Source organism: Canis aureus, chromosome 34, assembly GCF_053574225.1.
Source record: "Canis aureus isolate CA01 chromosome 34, VMU_Caureus_v.1.0, whole genome shotgun sequence".
Classification (NCBI taxonomy): domain Eukaryota; kingdom Metazoa; phylum Chordata; class Mammalia; order Carnivora; family Canidae; genus Canis; species Canis aureus.
In genome coordinates, this window is record NC_135644.1 from 11,924,538 (window position 1) to 11,946,944 (window position 22,407).

At 37.4% G+C, this 22,407-nt stretch overlaps 1 protein-coding gene across 8 annotated transcripts in view; it reads left to right on the plus strand.

Moving 5' to 3' along the window:
* CHN1 (chimerin 1) overlaps positions 1–22,407 on the plus strand; it is a 206,949-nt gene that overhangs the window by 51,320 nt on the left and 133,222 nt on the right. For 7 of the 8 annotated variants that reach the window (XM_077883238.1, XM_077883245.1, XM_077883242.1 and 4 more), the window contains exons 2-3: positions 11,622–11,660; positions 16,617–16,672. In XM_077883238.1, coding sequence (XP_077739364.1) covers positions 11,622–11,660; positions 16,617–16,672 — 95 coding nt within the window. The remainder of the gene's footprint in view (positions 1–11,621; positions 11,661–16,616; positions 16,673–22,407) is intronic. The other variant, XM_077883241.1, reaches the window with a different exon arrangement.

Here is a 22,407-nt window from a genome sequence, read left to right on the forward strand (position 1 = left end):
TTGGAGATCTTTGGTGAAGCTACATGTGGGCACTGTAGTTGTAGCCAGAAATTTTCTTCCATATAGTAGTGGTTCTGGGTCATTATTCTCTAAAGAATTAAAAACAATTATCTTTGGTTTTAAAAATAGTTTATGTCTGTCAGAATTGTATCATGACACATCAGTTTTCAACTTGGAACAGTTCTAAATGACTTTGTTTCTTCTAAGGGTAAATTTAACTGACCTGATTTGGCCATGACTTTGCAGAGTGAATTTTAATTAGCTTTGTTGAAATGCTTACTTCCCATGTTTGGAAACATTTTCTAGGAAAGAAGTTTAGTCAGGATATGAGACACCTAGAAATGTAGTGAAGCACTTTTTTTTTTTATTTGTTTCCTCATTAGTTTAAAATTGTATGTGTTATTATGAGCCTTTTTGTTTTTACCCTGAATTTTTGTATTCCAAGAGATTTATTTATTTATATTTCTCCCCTTCCCCAAAAATATATTTCTTTTAGAGTAAGAGGTTTCATTGTTTTTTTTCTGTGACTCTCTCAAATATTATCAATAGTAATTATTTGTTATTTATTGTGAATCTTTTTAAAAAGATCACTTTATAGTAATATAGGATTTGTGATCACAAGCATCTCATTATTTTAGTATGCCAAAATTTGGTACAGAAACAGAATAGCAACATGTCATTAATGCCTTTCATTTTCTGATTAAAGCAGGACAGGGAATCTCTTGCCAGTTGGTTGAAAGGTGAATCTTCATTTAAAGGGAAGAAAAGCTTTTTTTCTTGTCAGTAAATGTCATTCTTTTTACAGAAATTAAAATTGTTAATTTTCAAAATGAAGGCAATCTGAAACAAATGTGCTTTAAAACATTAATCACAGTTTTTGAGTATTCATACCTCATTAGTCTAAACTTCATTTCAAAATACAACATTTTTTTCTTTTTGAGAAAAATCCATCATATTGTTAAAAAGTTGCGAAAGCCTTTTTGGTTTGAGCTTAAAAAAATAAACAGCTTAAATTTAACATTCTAGTCTGTTCTTTAATGAACTATTTCTTTTTTAAAATAAAAAGTTAAGCAGATTTAAACTTAACCAGAAGAATATTGTTCCAAACTAAAGGATCCATATAACATAACTATAAAATGATATACAAACCATGTAATAAAAAGAATGAAATTTTTTTGTTGTTTTTCTAAAGTCAATCATTTTCAACAACATCCATAGATATGCTGGATGTAAATAGGATCCAACTGGAGAAAGCACCAAGATTTTACTCATTCTTTTACAATAAAACATTTTACAATGTTTTAGGTTCAATCTAAAAATGTAGAATATTAGGATATTTATAAATAAATTTAATCTTGGGGGATCCCTGGGTGGCTCAGCGGTTTAACGCCTGCCTTTGGCCCAAGGCGCGGTCCTGGAGTCCCGGGATCGGGTCCCATGTCGGGCTCCTGGCATGGAGCCTGCTTCTCCCTCCTCCTGTGTCTCTCTCTCTCTCTATGTCTGTCATAAATAAATAAATAAATCTTAAAAAAAATAAATTTAATCTTGTCAATCAATAAATGAACACTTTGAGTACTTCCTAAATGGTACTAATATTGTGAGTTATGATATATCCTATCAAATATATTATCCCAGGTATATTTTACTAAGATTTTTAAATCATTGCTTAAAGATACAGATGAACATTTTGAAAATTTTAATATTAAAGGAAAAAATGAATGTCCTGAAAATAGAGAAAAAGGCATCACAGAAAAAAATTATAGGCAAAAGCAAATTTAACACTAGAACTTGCTTAAAATCTGAATCTTTGAGTTTTGAAAAGGGAGAAAAAATTTGAATAATTTTCATAGACATGATAAAATAGGTAAAAGTAAGATCTCCTTGACTTCCATTTCTAGCAATTAACCAAAAGTAAAAGAAAATTTCATTATGAAACTGTTCTCTTTTCCTTAATGAATGTCTGCCGTTCAGCAGATTCAATTAGAAGAGGAAGAAGAGGTAAATGAAGACCTGTGTTAGAGGTCCTGAAGGGCATTCAAAGACTATACAGGAGGATGGTGCCTTACAATTTATAAATTTGCCACAAAGCTTATATCTGATTTCCAGGCCTCTCGGACTGGGAATAGGATTTCTCAGGTAGTGTATTCATTTCAAGAGATGACTCAAAAAATTAGCCTGTGGAGTTTGTTAAATTGGACTTTTTTCTATCTGAATCAGATTTCCCGGTTTTTTGTTCTTACAGATAGTTAATCTATACTTTTTGTTTTTTAAATAGTTTTTTTCGGGATCCCTGGGTGGCGCAGCAGTTTGGCACCTGCCTTTGGCCCGGGGCGCGATCCTGGAGACCCGGGATCGAATCCCACATCGGGCTCCCTGCATGGAGCCTGCTTTTCCCTCTGCCTATGTCTCTGCCTCTCTCTCTCTCTCTGTGTGACTATCATGAATAAATAAATAAAAAAAATCTTTTAAAAAAAATAGTTTTGAACGGTTGTATCTTCATTCTCATTAGTTTCCATGAATCTTTTTAATTCTTCCTTAATTTCCTGGTTTACCCTTTTATCTTTTAGCAGGATGGTCCTTAACCTCCATGTGTTTGAGGTCCTTCCAAACTTCTTGTTGTGATTTAGTTCTAATTTCAAGGCATTATGGTCCGAGAATATGCAGGGGACAATCCCAATCTTTTGGTATCGGTTCAGACCCGATTTGTGACCCAATATGTGGTCTATTCTGGAGAAAGTTCCATGTGCGCTTGAGAAGAATGTGTATTCAGTTGAGTTTGGATGTAAAGTTCTGTAGATATCTGTGAAATCCATCTGATCCAGTGTATCATTTAAAGCTCTCGTTTCTTTGGAGATGTTGTGCTTAGAAGACCTATCGAGTATAGAAAGAGCTAGATTGAAGTCACCAAGTATAAGTGTATTATTATCTAAGTATTTCTTCACTTTGGTTAATAATTGATTGATATATTTGGCAGCTCCCACATTCGGAGCATATATATTGAGGATTGTTAAGTCCTCTTGTTGAATAGATCCTTTAAGTATGATATAGTGTCCCTCTTCATCTCTCACTACAGTCTTTGGGGTAAATTTTAGTTTATCTGATATAAGGATGGCTACCCCTGCTTTCTTTTGAGGACCATTCGAATGGTAAATGGTTCTCCAACCTTTTATTTTCAGGCTGTAGGTGTCCTTCTGTCTAAAATGAGTCTCTTGTAGACAGCAAATAGATGGGTCCTGCTTTTTTATCCAGTCTGAAACCCTGCGCCTTTTGATGGGGTCATTAAGCCCGTTCACATTCAGAGTTACTATTGAGAGATATGAGTTTAGTGTCATCATGATATCTATTCAGTCTTTGTTTTTGTGGACTGTTCCACTGAACTTCTTCTTAAAGGGGAATTTTAAGAGGCCCCCTTAAAATTTCTTGCAGAGCTGGTTTGGAGGTCACATATTCTTTTAGTTGCTGCCTGTCTTGGAAGCTCTTTATCTCTCCTTCCATTTTGAATGAGAGCCTTGCTGGATAAAGTATTCTTGGTTGCATGTTCTTCTCATTTAGGACCCTGAATATATCTTGCCAGCCCTTTCTGGCCTGCCAGGTCTCTGTGGAGAGGTCTGCTGTTACCCTAATACTCCTCCCCATAAAAGTCAGGGATTTCTTGTCTCTTGCTGCTTTAAGGATCTTCTCTTTATCTTTGGAATTTGCAAGCTTCACAATTAAATGTCGAGGTGTTGAACGGTTTTTATTGATTTTAGGGGGGGATCTCTCTATTTCCTGGATCTGAATGCCTGTTTCCCTTCCCAGATTAGGAAAGTTTTCAGCTAGAATTTGTTCAAATACATATTCTGGCCCTCTGTCCCTTTTGGCGCCCTCGGGAACCCCAATTAAACGTAGGTTTTTCTTCCTCAGGCTGTCGTTTATTTCCCTTAATCTATCTTCATGGTCTTTTAATTGTTTGTCTCTTTCTTCCTCAGTTTCCCTCTTTGCTATCAACTTTTTCCTCCTTAGTACATATATAACATATTCATTAAATAATTTTTTAAAAACCATGTAGACATATAAGGCAAGTAAAAATCACCATCTAGAGAAGCCTTATTCCTCCTGGTTCTGGGAACAAATAACACCCAGTGGCTTAGGGGTTCCATTGTAAGTTAACTTCTCTCCTGTGCTTCTAGAGAGACACCCATACACGGAGACATAGTCACAACATTTTCTGTACTTGGTGGGTTGGATGAGGAACCTGGATGAGAAAGGCTGATCTAGAGATCACGACTGTTACTTAAATGATGTGTGTTATTCTAGATCTTTCATATTTTCTCTCCCTGGCCTTCTGCCCCATATGTATACACACATCTTTGTTTTCATTTCTAAAAGTGCAGTCAGACTGAACATCCTGATCAACTTCGTCTCTTTTTTCCTTTGTTTTCCTGTACTTGTTTGTATTTTGCTTATAGTCACAGAGAAGAACATCCCCAACAGAACTTGTCTTTTTACTTTGCTACTTGCTTAGACACAGTGCCATCCATCTGCCTTCTCAGACCTTGCCCGCACCACCTGTGACTTCTGAGCTCCTTACCACCACTACCACCACCACCACCACCTCCTCTGAGTCTTTGCTCCATCTGTTTTTCTGGCTGTTTTCTCCTACCTTTGGCCTTCCTGATGGTTGGCTTATTTTCTCTGACTCATGAGCATCAGTCTGGGCCTGACTACCCTTCTCCCTGCGGACATCAGAGTGTTTAGTGAGAAGTAAGTACCAAGCAGAAGAGAACACATTTCATTACTTTTAGATGCTTCCTGAACAACTCAGCCCTGGATCCCTGCAGTGCCCCATCTCTAGCTTTCCTCAACTTGTCTTTGATTTCACCCAGTCTACATTACTTGTGGTTCCTCAGACACTCCTTTAACTCTGTTATGTCTGTGCTCTTATTCACTGTGTTCCTCTCTTCAGAATGCTGTTCTTCCTCTTACTTCCAGTCTCCGTCCCTTAGCCCCTTAACTTTAAAAATCATCTGTCTTGGGCAGCCCTGGTGGCTGGCTCAATGGTTTAGGACTGCCTTCAGCCCAGGGCCTGATCCTGGAGACCTGGGATCAAGTCCCATGTTCGGGCTCCCTGCATGGAGCCTGCTTCTCCCTCTGCCTGTCTCTTCCTCTCTCTCTCTCTCTCTGTCTCTCATGAATAAATAAATTTTAAAAATCTTAAAAAAATAATCATCTGCCTTTCAAAGCCCTCATCAGAGGATGCTGCCTCTGTTTTTTTCTTTTTTGGCAGTCTGGCTGAAAGTGGTTCCTTCTTTCCTTCTATTCTTTCATCAGTTCAGCAAATACTGTTCTTGCCAGGCATTTTGACAAAATGCTAGTGTGTAAAACTCTTATTATGTTTAAGAGTATTATGTATTATTCTTATTATGCTCATATATTATTTTTATTATATTGTTTGTATAATTATATCCATCTTATTTTCCTTACTTCCCTTGAAGACATAAATTACATATGGACCTACCTTGTAGCCAACATTTTTACACATAGAAGGTGTTTAATACGTATTTATTGAATGAATGAAACTTTCTGATTATATCAGCATTGTGTACGCCAGCATAACTTTGGGTTTTTTAATAAAATTACCTTTTGCATAGACAGAAAAGTATTACCTATACTTAAAGGCAAGGGAGAAAATCTTTTAATGGATTTCGTAGGTAGGTACTTAATTTAAACACTCATCCATATCATGCTAAGGTTATTTTAAGTAGCTGTCCCTGAGTTTGTAAAGATGGTTTATAAGGGGAGCTGTCCATGGATCATAGATTGTCTGGCTGCCATTCTCAGTTGTGCTCTAGTGATGGAAGTCTGTCACGTTTATGTGCTTGGTGTGGGTGGTTTTTCTGACCATCAAAACGAGGTGAGGGGAGCCCTTGAAACCTCCACCTGAAGGCAGATTACAGACATTTGGTGCTTATTGGCCTCAACTTCCTTTGAACAAGCTGAAAGGACTTTAACTGCTAAAAGACCACATAATTTCCTCTCTTTTCTTCATTAATGTTTGTATTTCTTCTATTAGATGAAATGTATCTTAGCCTACCATACCCAGTATCCTAGATAAGGCAAGGAAACCATTGTTTAAAACAGTTGTTCTCAAAGTATGGTTTGGGGACCTTGGGGTCCCCAAGTTTTTTCTGGGTTCCCACAAAGTCAAAACAGAATAAGACGATGTTATTTGCCTTTTTCACTTTCATTCTCTCACAAGTGTGTAGTTGAATCTTTTGGAAGATACATGGCAAGTGATATCACAATAGATTAAATACAGAGGCAGGTACGGAAATCTGTCTTCAATTAGAGCAGACATCAAAGAGATTTGCAAAATGTAAAACAAATTTTTTGATTTGAAAAATAAAGTAACCTTTTATAAAAGTGTTAAAATATAATGGCCTTGTTATCCAACAAATTAACTAAAATTTGTCAAATGAAAACAAAATTTGTCAGTTTAAATCTCTAATGTGGTTAATATCAGTGGATATTAGAAGCTCTTTAGAATCCAGATTTTTTTAAAACAGAAGTTTGAGAATCACTGGTTTAAAAGATGTAAAATATTTAAAAGGGGACAGACTTTATTTTTTAAGGATTTTATTTATTTATTCATGAGAGACACAGAGGGAGAGAGGCAGAGACACAGGCAGAGGGAGAAGCAGACTCCATGTAGGGAGCGTGATGCGGAACTCGATCCCGGGACTCCACGATCATGCCCTGGGCTAAAGGCAGGCACTAATTACTGAGCCACCCAGGGATCCCCAAGGGGACAGACTTTTAACAGATTACAAGATAAAGTCCATTTGATGTAGTCAAGGTGTCTTCAGACTGGAATATAATAATTGATCACACTGGGGGGGCACCTGGATGGCTTAGTCTGTTAAGCATGTGCCTTTGGCCCAGGGTCCTGGGATCAAGCCCCAGTGGGGCTCACTGCCCAGCAGGGAGTCTGCTTCTGTCTCTCCTTCTCCCTCTGTACCTGCTTGTACTCATACTCTCTCTCTCATTCTCTCTCTCTCTCAAATAAATAAAATCTTAAAAAAAATTATTGGTCATTTTGGTTTCTAGTTATTGGGCAGTTAGGTTGAATCCAGTTTTTTAGTCTTTTTTTTTTTTTTTTAAGTTGGTTTATTTATTTTGAGAGAGAGACCAAGAGAGTGAGAGTAGTGCAGGAGGGGCAAAGGGAGAAGAAAAGAGACTCTCAAGCAGAGTCCGCATCAAGTGGCCTGATGTGGGGCTCAATCTCATTACCCTGAGATCACAACCTGAGCTGAAACCAGGAGTTTGAGGCTTAACAGACTATACCACCCAGGCATACCCTAGTTTTTTAGTTTTATTTTTTTTTTTAAGATTTTATTTATTAAAAAAAAAAAAAAAAAAAAAGATTTTATTTATTTATTCATAGAGACACAGCTAGAGAGAGAGAGAGGCAGAGACACAGGCAGAGGGAGAAGCAGGCACCACACAGGGAGCCCGACGTGGGACTCGATCCCCGGTCTTCAGGATCACGCCCTGGGCTGCAGGCGGCGCTAAACCGCTGTGCCACCGGGCTGCCCATAGTTTTTTAGTTTTAAAAGTAATATTGCAGGGGCACCTGGGTGGCTTAGTTGGTTATAACACGTCCAACTCTTTTTTTTTTTTAGCACCTCCAACTCTTAATTTCGACCCAGGTCATGAGCTCTGAGTCATGAGATCGAGACCTGTGTCAGACTCTGTCCTTAGCATGGGGTCTGCTTGGGATTCTCTCTCTGCCTCTCCCTCTGCCTCTCTTTCTCAATCTCTTTCTAAAGAATAAATAAAATCTTTTTAAAAACTAATATTGCAGTGATATTCTTGTATACTGCTGTTTTCCAAACATCCTTAGTTGTTCTGCAGCCAGTTCCTAGGAAGAGAGCAGAACTGCTGGGTCACGAGGCATGCAGAAGGAGCCGGCATGACTGGTTACATAAATTCAGAGGCCATACGTGCTCCTCTGCTTGCTGTTGTTAATCAGTGTCCCAGTTAGCAGGAAGTCCAGGATCTTCCTCTGTAGACAGCCTCCTCCTGCGCGTCTGAACCCCAGGAGCTTACTCAGTCCCATGGTGGCCCCGTCCTCTCCCAAATGCTGGAGAGAGAGCTGCGCTATAATAATACACTGGCTGTCTTCCTTATCCTGTCACTTTCTGTGAGTGTTCGAGACCAGACCTGTATTTGTTGAGAGTTGCTTGTCTGTTGCTGCTAGGATGCAGTTCCTTAGTTCATCTTCTTATACTCAGTGATTCAGTGCCAGGGAGGTTGAGGACACTTCTCACATCAGTCCCGTGCTGGGTCAGAGTCTGTTCTCCCTAATAAACCCGTCAGCCCTTATGTGGCCCTACATCACCAGTTTCAGTTAGTCCATTTTCAATGTCATTCTGTTTCAGGAGTGTATCTGCCTTTTCTTGCCAGTGGAACTTGGTTTGGGCTATGAGTTTCATCTATAACAGAACTCCTTAACTTTGAATCTGAGGAATCAAAGATTTGGGGTAACATTTCTTCTCTTCCAGAAGGACTTAGGGTCCTGGCAAATCAGTCTCCCCAATTCTAGCAATGAATTCTGCTCACCAAGAGGCCGGGGGATTGTTTTTCTAAACCATCTAACTATGCTTCCTCCATGGGCTTCTTTCCCCTGAGTTCTGAGGACAGTGGTGCTTACCCATTGCCTAACTTGGTCAACAAAAAGACCAAGGTGACTTAAGGTCTCAACCTTTAAACATAAGAAAAATTGTCATAATTTTTAAGTGTTTTTTTCAAAGAGCAGCTTATTTGAGCTCTTTTGTTACAGATGCCCATCAAATACTTGTAAACATTTAGGATATGTATTGCTCATTGTGCTCCAGAGAGGTTGTGCCGGTTTACACTCCCATCAGCAAAAAAAATACATTACTAGGAAAAGACGTTTACAGGCCAAACTTCACTCTTAAAAGTCACTAATCATTAGAATTGTTTTAATATTAAGGGAAACTCAAACTTTTCTCCCACTATTTCTTATTTGCTAAATGATCATTTTATTTGGCCACAAAATTGTGATCTGTAGCATCTTGAATAATGGCCTTCTCTAATACAGTAGGTATATGAGGGAAGAACAAATAAGAGAATGCAGAGCTGAAATCATTGACAATGGCCTGAGGCTAATATGGCAACATCATTGTGTTTTTAAGTTCACTTTTGGTGAGGGCAGGAGAGGGTATTATTCACTAAAGGTCTCCTAAGTGCAGGGTGTTTTATGTAACAACACCTAATTTGATCCTCATAACAGACCTGTGTTGTTACATTTTAGATGATGTTACTTTATTTTATAAAGAATAAGATTCAGAGAGGTAGTAAATTTCCTAAAGTCACACAGATTTAAATAAAAGTTGATGTTTCCCTTAGAAAGCCCTATTTAGGACTAGATACACAATTCCCCAGAGGCAAGATTTTGAGATTTAGCCTCTTTCTCACCTTCTCCAAAGTCAAAGCAATCTACGGAAGACTCTCACTGCTTCAGTACAGGCTTTGCACAGGATTTGTGAGGAATTAGGGCCAACTGCAGAGTTAGAGGGCACGGTCCCAAAGGCTTCCCTTAATTCTGTCACCAACTGCAAGTTGGAAGGCATTCCCTCAAACCCCTCACAGGCTTGATAATTCACTGGGAGGACCCAGAGAACTCACCAAACACCGTTAATACCCGTAGTCATGACTTCTTACAGGGAAAGGTACAATACAAATCAGCCAAGGGAAGAAGCACGTAAGGCAGGGGCCAGAAGTATAAAATGTGGAGCTTCCCTTATTGTCTCTGTTTAAAATGGCCCCACATGGGATCCCTGGGTGGCTCAGCGGTTAAGCGCCTGCGTTTGGCCCAGGGTGTGGTCCTGGAGTCCCCGGATCGAGTCCCACGTCGGGCTCCCTGCGTGGAGCCTGTTTCTCCCTCAGCCTGTGTCTCTGCCTCTCTCTTTCTCTCTGTGTCTCTCATGAATAAATAAATAAAAATTTTAAAAAAATAAATAGGCCCCACACATGGTGATGAAGTGCTGTCTGGGGTTCCTAAGCTCAGGAAGGCTGTGATGTATCTTATGGAGAAGACAAATAGGTTATAGTGCTGTTGGTTGTGAGTTCAATGTTAATGAATCACAATATTTATGAAATCAGATGTCTTTAAACAGAAACACAAATAAAGCAAGGTTATATATTGATGGACCAATGAGAATGTTGTGACCAGAGACTTGCAGGAACGTAATCTTGTGTTGTCCCTTAGGAACCACAGTTCAGTATTCACTAATTCAGTGTTCAAGGTGACTGTATAGAGTATAACTACGATAAATAATGAGGGTGAACTCTATTTGCTGCATTACTTCATCACTCATTTATTCATGTAATCATTTATTCATTAAAAAAAGTATTTGAACACTCCTACTGAGTGCCAAGCAATTTCTACATGATTTAGAATTTCCTTTTTGTGTTCTTCTGCCTATCATTAGTAGTCTTGCTTTAGCCCTCTGACTCTAAATATTTGTGTGGTTTATAAGTGAAGTGTTAGCATTTTAAAGGTTGAAGGGAAGGTTTTGAGTCTATTATCATTTTTACTTAGCCTTACACATGCTAGATTCAGCCTTCTTAAGAAACTTACCAGAAATTTTCTTGCCTCCTTGGAGACGAAGATTTTTTAGACCAGATTCCTTAATGAGTTTGTGTTGGGTGCCAGCAGAACCAGGCGATGTCTCTGGCCACATATTCCCACGCCAAGACGCCATGTCTGACAATTTAGCTACATGGTCTTGTATGCAGGGCCTTTGACCAGCAAAATTATTACTTAGCTGCACTTTACTGATGAGATGCCAGACCACACTGGTGCCTCTGCTTTTTCGAATTCCCCCGTCTCCCTCATATGTTTGTATATCTGTCTCTTTCCATCCCCTCTTTCCACTATCTCCTAAGTCCTCATTCAAGCAGAGTGAGGGGGAAATGGATGTGAAGAGCAGATGTTCCCCTCGGGTTTTTTGTGGTTCCCTGGATGCACGGTCTTCCAGTGGAATGCTTCTCATTTCTTGGTTTTGATTGTCCATGATGTATGAAGAAGTACCTTGCTGCTCTTCTCTCCTGATGTTAATAAAACCAGTTACACTGGAATCCTCCTAATTCCATTAGGAGGATGATGGGGGAGGTACATTTCTGATGGTTAAAAGTTTTATCTGGTCCATATTACTGAAAAAGAAAAATACCAGTGATTTCAGGAATCTTTTAGTGAAAAAGTCATAGAATTATGCCCAAAGATACAAAGACTTTATTGACTATAAGTGACTGTGAGAAACAGGTGCCTGCTATAAAAAATTAACTCTGGTGTTTTTAATGTGATAACCAGTTGAGTAAATATAGTAACTTTCTTTGAACATCTTTGTGAAACTGTACTCCAAGAAAGTAAGGACCAATACTAAAAAAATCTCTGAATGACCTTTAGAGTCTAACACAATGCCTAGGACACATAGACTTCAACAAACATATGTTAAATATGTGATTAAATATATATTAACATAATTTAATGTATATGAAATATATGATTAAAGTAGAAATATTCAATAATGTTAATTCGGTGTTTATTCTTCCAGATACAGATGAATATAGACCTCCTGTTTGGAAATCTTACTGTAAGTATACAAATAATTTTAAATTGGGTGGGTTATAGTGCTTTATGAGTGATATGGAAATAAGATCATTAGATATGAATATTCATTTCATTTTATTCCCATTATTGAAAAATTAATTTACAGCAAGATTTGAGAATAGCATAGAAGAAATAATTAATGGGAAAACAGGAGTGTTTCCATAATGTCTGTCTATGGTTTGCGTGTCTGGAATGCATCTCATCCCTCTGCATTAACATGGAATTCCATATTGAACTTGAGGCCACTTGTTGACGTTGACTGATGAAAACTAACGCGAGGAGAAGCTCGCTAAGAATTCAAGCAATGTAATTATTCTTAGATCCTAATTCTTTGTATGAAAAAGGTCTATGTAAATGATAAGTCAGGAGGCTATCTTGATAGAATAAGTGGGTGAAAAGAGGCAAAAGAAAAGTGGTTTTTTGTGCATGTTTAGTTTTTTAGGAATTGCTTCCCAAATATAAAAGAGAGGCATCTGAATTCTCTATTGCTCTTTAAACTTTGCATTAGCATAAAAATCTTTTCAAAAGAGTCTAGGTTCCTAGTCCTTTATTTTCCCTACCTTGTTTCCTAGAGAATATTATTTCTTCAAGTAAAAGATATTTCAGATTTTTAAAAAGGGGAAGTAGGATTAATATAATCAAAGTAGCTTTAAAAAGAAATCCATGAATGCACTCTTGTAGACACCAGTACCGTAAGTTTTTGTTTATCTGTGGAGTTGAATAAACAACCTAAGAAACTTTTACTTTAAATATACATTATTAACATCTTTGTAAATGTTGAGTTATCCTGAATTTTGTTATTTATAAGTTGCTGGCTCGATTCTTGGTTTTATGTTCCCAGAACAACAGGTAGTTTTATTTTAATAGGTTGCTACTTTGAGCTAATTATAGTAAGCAAAATATGAACAGTCTCTGAAAGTATTGCCATAGAGGCTGCTGGTACCTTTTTATTTCTGGGGAGTATAGTTCAAAGAATGTATAAAAATGACTAATGTTCTTTACTTCTTAAAGATTTTGTCTCATAATCCCATTGGCTAGAAGCCTATTTAAAGTTCTTGTCTGTATTTTCTGGTTTTTGATTCATCTTTGTTCCCTTTGCTCTGACTTGTACCTTGCACATTTTTTTTTGTGTTTGAGCATCTAGGAAGCCTCATACTGTTACTGAGTCATGGTGGTGGCTTTTTCCCCTTGAAGAATATTGGGGACTAAATATATAGGCAATTTGTATTTTCTATATCTTTGAATGTCTTATAGTAGCTATCATGTTTTTAAAATGGCTTCTTTTTTTGGGTGCTAGTTCTGCTTCTGAGTTTTATAGTTTCTTTTAGTAACCTCAGTGCTTGAGCTCCACATTATTCTAAAGCTCAACATATTCTGAACTCAACATAATTCTAAAAACTTACATATATGAACCAGTAGGAAAATAGAACTAGCAAGATGTTGAAGTTGAGGACTCTTTTTAAATATAGTTTTATTGCCTTTGTAAAAAAAAAGATTTTATTTATCTATTTAGAGCGAGCAGGGGGCAGGGCAAAGGAAGAGAGAAAATCTTCAGGCGGACTCCCTGCTGAGTGAAGACCCTGATGTGGAGCTCCATCTCACAGCCCTGAGATCATGAACTGAGTCAAAATCAAAAGTTCAGTGCTTAACCGGCTGAACCACGTGGGCACTCCAAGTTTTGTAGCTTTTTGATACAAATTACTTGACTTAAACCAGGGGCCTAACCAGTAATAAATGAGGCAAGTGAGCCAAGTGGCAATCAAGGGAAAGCAGAGCAGGGATGCTCTGTTTGCAGGGCATAACGCATAATTAGCTCCCCTTTACAGAGTGCTTTGATGTTGTCAGATCTTCTGATTTTTCAGAAGCGGAATTCTCTTTTGCCTTTGTTGATGTCAAATCACTTTTTAAATGTTTGAAAACACACTTAAGTTTAGAAAACAGCAAACCAAACACATGAGCTGACTTTGACCTCAAGATACCTACTTGTGATCTCTGAACTTATTAACAATGTTTTGTTACTATCTCCGGCTACCAAGAAATCCCTGGGTGGCGCAGCGGTTTGGCGCCTGCCTTTGGCCCAGGCGTGATCCTGGAGACCCAGGATCGAATCCCACATCAGGCTCCCGGTGCATGGAGCCTGCTTCTCCCTCTGCCTATGTCTCTGCCTCTCTCTCTCTCTCTCTCTCTCTCTCTGTGACTATCATAAATAAATAAAAGTTAAAAAAAAAAATTAAAAAAAAAAGAAATTCATTAATAAGTAAATAAGCATTGACACTTAAAAGGTGATTGAAAAATTTAAGTACTTTGATCATATATCTTTTCATCTTGAATTTAGCAATTAATTTTTGGTAAATCATTTAATGATTGTGCAATTTAAATTTCAGCTGAGGTCCAGTTTAAATACCAAGAATTTTAAATTAAGAGCCTGAATTAGTCTTTATTGCAGTGGTCTTTTTAATGATCTTTTTGATAAGTATTCCTTGAATTCATATGTTACATTCAGTTATACAATATCTGAAGGCCCCCCTTTATATATTATTTGTTAAATATAAGTCTTAAAGGTAGCAAACAAGGAAGCATTTGTGTAAAAATTATTCCTCTCCATGAAGCACAACTGTACCCTTTGAAATGTTGATTACAACAAAGGGTAAAATTTTCATGTGATGATATCGTCACTCCTTTTTTCAAAATCACTTATCTTACTGTTTGCTTAGTGAATAGGTAAATCCATTACTAGTGATAACCATATACTTAAGTATTTGTGCTTTGAATCAAAATCAATGTTTTATATTCTCTAGTATCTTTTAATGTTCTTCTTGACTACCATTCAGTTCTCATAATTGAGTTTCCATAGGTGACGATACTTTCCCAAGCATTTTCTTCACAAAGGAAAACAACTGATCTTTGAAGATTACTGATCAAAGCAGAATTGTGAACTGAATTTTCACATGGAATAGGTAGCAATATGGAGGAGTGGATCTGAAGAATCCTCCCTTTGTGCAAATCATGTGTTGGCTTCTCTTAGGAGGATAGAGACTTATCTGGGTGTATGTGGGTGCTACACGTGTTTAATCACTCTCAGAGCTGGAGTGCTCTTTCTCTGTGCTCTTTCTTCCCTTCTCTGAGGTCTCAGAACTACTCCCTCTATATCATCTCTTTAATCTGTAACAACATATTCACAGGAATATTTTTGAAAAACTGACTTTCACAATAAAAAATGGGTATCTAAAACTATTTATAATTTATGGCATCTCTCTTAGGCATTTTTGCAACCAGAAGGAAAAGGCAAAGGAATTAATTTCTATCAATAGAATTTCAAACATTGGTAAATGAGGGAGTGACCTTTATTTTTTGATTTTTAAGTAGGAAAGCTGTGTCTTCTTGGTATCTTTTAAATTATAACATTCCCCTGGTGTTATATTTTGATGATGAATTCAGGATGCATCCTAGTAACCAAATATTAATATTAATGTAAGAAATTATATGTATTAATATCAGTCATCTATATATAATAATAGCTGATCTTTATTGAGTGTTTTCTAGGTGTTAGCAACTATTTTATGTCACCTACATATAATAACATTCATCTTTTTCAGTAATCTGTGAAGTAAAAACTATTATTATCTCCACTTTACAAATGAGGGAAACTGAGGCACAGTATGTGGGGTTAGTGGCAGAGCCCCAGTGTTCAAATCCCAGGTGACCTGTTTCAAGAGTTCAGATTCCTAACTGCCATGGTACATCTTCCCTTTGCAAAGCAATACAGAACAGAACATAAATAGTAACATATGTCTGCATATGTGCTCAGTGTGCATTTTGTGTATATTCATGCATATAGTCTAATTATATGTGTGTGTATGTATAGTCTAATTGAGTGTATTTACATGTCCCTATGATATATATGAATGAATATGATCAGAGGTGGAGTCTCTATAATGATGTCTAGTTGAAATTTAAGTCCTTCGTTATCTGACAGTGGCTGAAGTCTGGTTAGTTTGATGTTGACAAAATGTCTAAATATTTAAACATATTATTAACTTACATTCAGGTATATGTGATTATATATGTAGAAATAGAAGAAAAGTTCCCTCCAAGAGATAAACTTAGATATACATAAGGAGAACCTCTCTAATGACTACCAAGTTCTGTTCAGTCTTTTTTCATTACAGATCAGAAGGGCTGAAGTGGAGCTAGAATGTCATAGTATTGGTGTCATTTTCATGGGTTCATTTTCAGATACCCTAAAAATTACCCTTTCCTTGGCAAGAGGAATACCCGAATTCTTCCTTGTGCTGCATTTGCTCTAGTTGAAGAAGTGGAGGGTTACTTTGGCTCAGAAATTTTGTTTTTAGGGGAGATTATCTTTGAAGATAGATGTTTGCAATATAAATGGGGAGAAAAGCAGCACATCTGTTACTTCTAACATAAATCCTAATTTTAGTTTCAAGTTTGACATGTAATAATGTGCTTTCAGAATGTATAACCATTATTGGCTTATATGAGAGACATGCTTTATGCAATACATCCACCAGGAATTGGGGAAAATAAAAGACCAGATTATGGAGAACATAGCCAGATACCCAGTACTGATTTGTTACAAGGCAAAAAGGCATTTGTATGGATTTTGATTTTTCTATTTATGCTTGCTTTTGGGCTTTTACTAAATTTAGTTTACTTTCTTTGCATCGCTCTTAACAAATTTTAATTTAATAACAAATAGGACTATACCACATTTTTCTTGTGAATATAAAAAAGCAGCCAGTTTGTGATTCCTAATATATTCCAACTTTCTGCAAAAGGGTAATTTAGGATTATTTGTGATAGCAGAATATTAGAAAAAACCTAAATGATTGTCCATAGGAGACTAATTGAATAAACTATAACACTTAATAAGGAAGATTTCTATGAACTGATATGGAATGATTTACTGTCTTCACAGTGTATCAGTTGCAACAGGAAGCCCCTCATCCTCGAAGAATCACCTGTACTAATGAGGTGGGTGTGATGAAACTGTTACAACAAAATGTCTCTCAGTCATCTGTTTCCTGAACTTTGACCTTCCTCAGTAGCATGGTTATTTTTGGGGTTAACAAGGTATGTTAGTTAGCATCGTGAAATTGTACTTGAATGCATTTTTCTTAACGTTTTCCTCAATTGAAATAACTGCCATTTGGTTTTTAAAGATTTTATTTATTCATGAGAGACACAGAAAGAGAGAGAGAGAGAGAGGCAGAGACACAGGCAAAGGGAGAAGCAGGCTCCATGCAGGAAGCCCGATGCAGGACTCGATCCCGGGACTCCAGAATGCCCTGAGCCAAAGGCAGATGCTTAGCCACTGAGCCACCCAGGGATCCCCTAACTGCCACTTTTACTGGACTATTTAGAATATAGTATAGAATGTGATAGTATAGTTTTAAGTGATATTAGTATTCTCAGTTAAGTCATATTTTCTTCTTCCAATTTTTATTTTTTGTTCTTTTTGAAAACAAAATTTGAAGGCAGTACTGAAATAACTTTTCCATTAAGAAAATATTTAAATTTTGGTTTTAAAAATGAGCAGAAAACCTGAACAGTTCACCAAAAAAGATATGACTTACCAAAATATATGAAATGATGTTCAGATTCATGAGCAATGAGGGGAAATACAAATTAAAATACACCAAGAAACCATTGTCACCTTTTCAAATTGGCAAAAATTCCAAAGATTAGAATATGTTTAGTTGGTAAGTCTGAAAAAACAAACACTCTCATACATTGCTGATAGGAATGTGAAGTGCTACAATTTTATAAGAGTTTTGTAATACCTAATAAAACGTTGCCTGCATTTACCTTCCAGTCCAGGTTCAGTGATCTACCCTTATGGATTACCTGTACAAATAGGGAATTACATATGCCCAAAGTTTATTATTGGATTGTTTATAATAGCACAAGATTAGGAAAAAGCCTAAATATCTGTCCATAGGAGACTGAATAAACTGTGATATTAAAAAGAATAAGGAAGATTTCTATGAGTTGGTATGGAATGATTTCCAGATAGAAAAAAATACATGTACAGACATTGGAGATACTATGATTTCGGTTAGACCCACTGCAATAAAGAGAGTCGAATGAGTTTCTTTGTCTTCTAGTGCATATAAAAGTTATGTTTACCCTATACTGTAGTTTTTTAAGCATGCAGTAGCATTATGTCTGGAAACACAATGTACACAGCTTAATTTTTTTTAAAGATTTTATTTATTTATTCATGAGAAACACAAAGAGCCAGACATAGGCAGAGGGAGGAGCAGACTCCCTGTGGGGAGCCCCATGTGAGACTCGATCCTGGGACTCCGGGATCCTGCCCTGAGCCAAAGGCAGATGCTCAACCGCTGAGCCACCCGGGTGTTCCTACACACCTTCATTTAAAGATACTTTAAAATTGCTATAAATGCTGTCACTGAGCTTACAGTGAGTTCTAATCTCTTTGCTGGTGGAGGTCTATGCCTCTGTGCTAATGGCTGAGATCGATCAGAGTTGTGATTGCTGAAGGTGGGGTGGTGGTAGCAATGTCTTAAAACAAGGCAACAATGAATTTTCCCACATTGACAGACTGTTCTTTGATGAATGTTTCTTTGCAGCATGTGATGCTGCTCAATAGCATTTTATGCACAGGAGAACTTCTTTCAAGTCCAAGTCAGTACTCTCAAACCCTGCTGCCTCTTTGTCAACTAAGTTTATGTAATATTCTTTTTTTTAATATTTATTTATTTATTTATTATTTATTTATTTATGATAGTCACAGATTGAGAGAGAGGCAGAGACACAGAGGAGAAGTAGGCTCCATGCACCGGGAGCCCGATGTGGGATTCGATCCCGGGTCTCCAGGATCGTGCCCTGGGCCAAAGGCAGGCGCCAAACTGCTGCGCCACCCAGGGATCCCAGTTTATGTAATATTCTAAATCCTTTGCTGTCATTTTGGGTTTTTTTTTTTTTTTCTTTGCTGTCATTTTGATAATCTTTGCAGCATCTTTATCAGGAGTAGATTCCATCTCAAGAAACCACTTTTCTTTGTTAATTCATAAAAAGCAACCCCTCATTTGTTCAAGTTTTGTCATGAGATTGCAGCAGTTCAGTCACATGTTTGGGCTCTACTTCTAGTTCTCGTGCTATATCCACCACATCTGTAGTCACCTATAATGGGTCAGATCTGAGGAGTAGCAGGGGGATTGGGGAATGTCCTGTTGGTGGAGAAGTCAGAACATATCCCATGTAGCGATTAAGTTTTCTGTCTTCTATGGGTGCAGTTTGTGGCGCTCCAAAACAATTACAGTAGTGACACTGGAAATCACTGATTACTCCATTGAAGTCTTGAGCCGTCCTCAGGGTCATTCATGAGGGTGGGAATCGACTTCTCCCAAGCTCCTGTTCATGTTGATATTTTGACTTCTTTTCATGAATCATGAATGTTCTTAATGACATCTAGATGGTGAGTCCGTTCCTGAAGGTTTTCAGTTTTCCATCAGAGGATTCACTATCTGTGGTAGCTATTGCCATATGAAATGCTGTTTCTTGGGATCCCTGGGTGGCGCAGCGGTTTAGCGCCTGCCTTTGGCCCAGGGCGCGATCCTGGAGACCCTGGATCGAATCCCACGTCGGGCTCCCGGTGCATGGAGCCTGCTTCTCCCTCTGCCTGTGTCTCTGCCTCATTCTCTCTCTCTCTCTGTGACTATCACAAATAAATAAAAAAAAAAAAAAAAAAAAAAAAAAAGAAATGGTGTTTCTTAAATGATGAGACTTGAAAGTTAAAATGATTTCTTGTCCCATGGGCTGCAGAATGGATGTTACATTCGCAAGCATGAAAACATCAGTGTTAGACTTATTGTACATCTCCATCAGAGCTTGTGGATGACCAAGTACATTGTCATTACTGCTCATTGAAAGGAATCTTTTTCCGGGCAGTAGGTCTCAACAGTGGGTTTAAAATATTCAATAATCCAAGTTGTAAACAGATATGCTGTCATCCAGACTTTATGGTTCCATTTATAGAGTATTGGCAGAGCAATTTGAGAGCATAATTCTTAAGGGCCCTAGGATTTTCAGTGGTAAGTGAGCATTGGCTTCAACTTAAAATCACCAGCTGTATTAGCCCCAAAGAAGAATCAGCTTGTTTTTTGAAGCTTTGAAACCAGGCATTGACTTCTCTCTAGCCATGAAAGTCCAGATGGCATCTTTTTTTAAATACAAGGCTGTTTCATCTACATTGAAAATCTATTGTTTAGTGTAGCCACCTTCATTAATGACCCTAGCTAGATCCTTCTGGAGAATTTACTACAGCTTCCACGTCAGCACTTACTGCTTCACCTTGCATTTTTATGCTGTGGAGATGACTCTTTCCTTAAACCTCACAAACCAACTTGGCTTGCTTCCAACTTTTCTTCTGAAGCCTCCTCACCTCTCTCAGCCTTCAGAGAATTGAGAGCTAGAGCCTTGTTCTGGATCAGGCTTTAGCTTAAGGGAATGTAGTTGGTTTGATCTTCTGTCCAGACCACTAAAACTTTCTCCATTATGAGCAATAAGGTTGTTTTGCTTTCTTACGATTCATGTGTTCACTAGAGTAACACTTTTAATTTCCTTCAAGAATTTTTCCTTTGCATTCACAGCTTGGTTAACTGGCACAAGAGGCCTAGCTTTTGGCCTGTCTTGGCTTTCGACATGCCTTCTTCACTAAGCTTAATCATTTCTAGCTATTGCTTTAAAGTGAGAGATGTGTGACTTTTTCCCTTGAACTTAAGATGTCACTGTAGGTTATTAATTGGCCTAATTTCAATAGCATCAAGTTTCAGGGACTAGATCAGAGGAGCAGGAGGGAGATAGGGGAATATCCTGTTGGTGGAGAAGTCAGAACACATCACATGTAGCGATTAAGTTTGCTCTCTTCTATGGGTGCAATTTGTGGTGCTCCAAAACACTGAAAATCACTGATCACAGATCACCATAATAGATATGATAATAATAATGAAAAAGTTTGAAATATTGTGAGAATTGTGGCACAGAGACACAGAGTAAGAAAATGCTGTTGGAAAATGAGCAAATAGCCTTGTTTGATGCAGGTTTCCAGAAACCTTCAACTTGTAAAAAACACAGTATCTGTGAAGTGCAATACAGTGAAGCACAATAAAATGAGGTATGCCTGTATGGTAATTGTACCTTTTTTAGAATTAAAAAGGGGGAAAATAAAAAAAAATCTGATTTTTGCAAAAGAGAAACACAGGAATAATTAACCCAGAGACCAGTGAAATAGTTATCTGTAAGGAGTGAGTAGGGGGCAGTGTGGGGAGGATAAGAATGGAAGTTAGACCCATCTACAGATAAGTTTTTATAAAGTTGTGACTTTTAAGCTATGCAAATATTTCACATATTCACACAACAAAATTAAGTAAAAAGTGGTTAAAAAGCAAACCTTAAGTTTGAATACAAATAGAAGCAAATGAACCTAACAAATTCATAACATACCCCCAAATTAATTTAAGTAACTTATAAATATTCTGATGGTATAGACTTGGGAGGAAATATTCTAAGAATCTTAACCTACGAACAGGTAATTTATTGTTGTTAGTGGTACTTATGTAGTAGTTGTAAAATTATTTTGTGTGTAATATAGGACAGAGCAATGAGTAACTATATTGGATTTTGGGGAACCATTGTTTTGAGGAGATAAAAATATGGAGTAGTGGGAATTGAGAAGTACAGTATGGTTTTGAGTTTGAATTGGAGGTATTAATATGAACTCACAGATTTTTAAAAAATATGTGTTCTATTTCAGTCCACGGAAAGGCATTAAAGGCAATGATGCCTAGTAAGAATGAACATACTCAGTGCCAAAGTTTGGTTTCCAAAAAGTATTTTCTACTAAAGGGTGCCAGTGTTCCTTGGAGGAGTTCCTGATTCCAGAACATGGGGCAGTGAGATCCTAGAACATTTTATATCAGAAAGCAGGAAGAACTCAGAAATGGTTGGGGACATGTCAAAAGACCTAGCAGCCCACTTGAATGAAGGGTTCTCACAGGCCAAATTTGTGTGTAATTTGATATCAAAAAGAAAAATGATAGTAATGAACTATAACATACCAAGTGAAAAAATATGTTAGTCCATAATGATGCCCCAAAAAACTACCCCAATACAAAGAAAAAATGGGGGAGAGGGGCAGAATGTAAAGTTGTCCTTTACAGCAGAAGGGCGGCTAAGCATGTAGAGTGGTAATAATTCGTGCTAATCATTGAGTCTGGCAAAGATCAGCATTGGACATTAAAACCACTGAGTGAAAGATTGTAGGTGAAGAGGATATTTACATGATCTCAAGGTGTCACTCCACCAATTATTTATGAATTGCAAAAAGAAAGATACATTTTCATAGTGGAGAGGTCTGGCATCACACTCTCATTCGTGTGATCACATTTAGTATTACCTGTAATGGGTCAGATTGACAAGTGTCTCCTGAAGTGATGTAATGAGACATGTACAAAACCATCTATATAATATTTCTGCCAAAATGCTTAACTTCTATGTTATAATGAAATGTGAATCAGACACATCCAAAATGTGTACATTCTATAAGACATCTGTCCTGCAAATGTCACGTTCATAAAAGAAATAACCCTGTTGGGATTATTCTAAAACGAAGGAGATGAAATGCCAACCAAATGTGGTACAGGTACCTTGATAGGGTCCTGAGATAGAGATCTCTCTCTTTC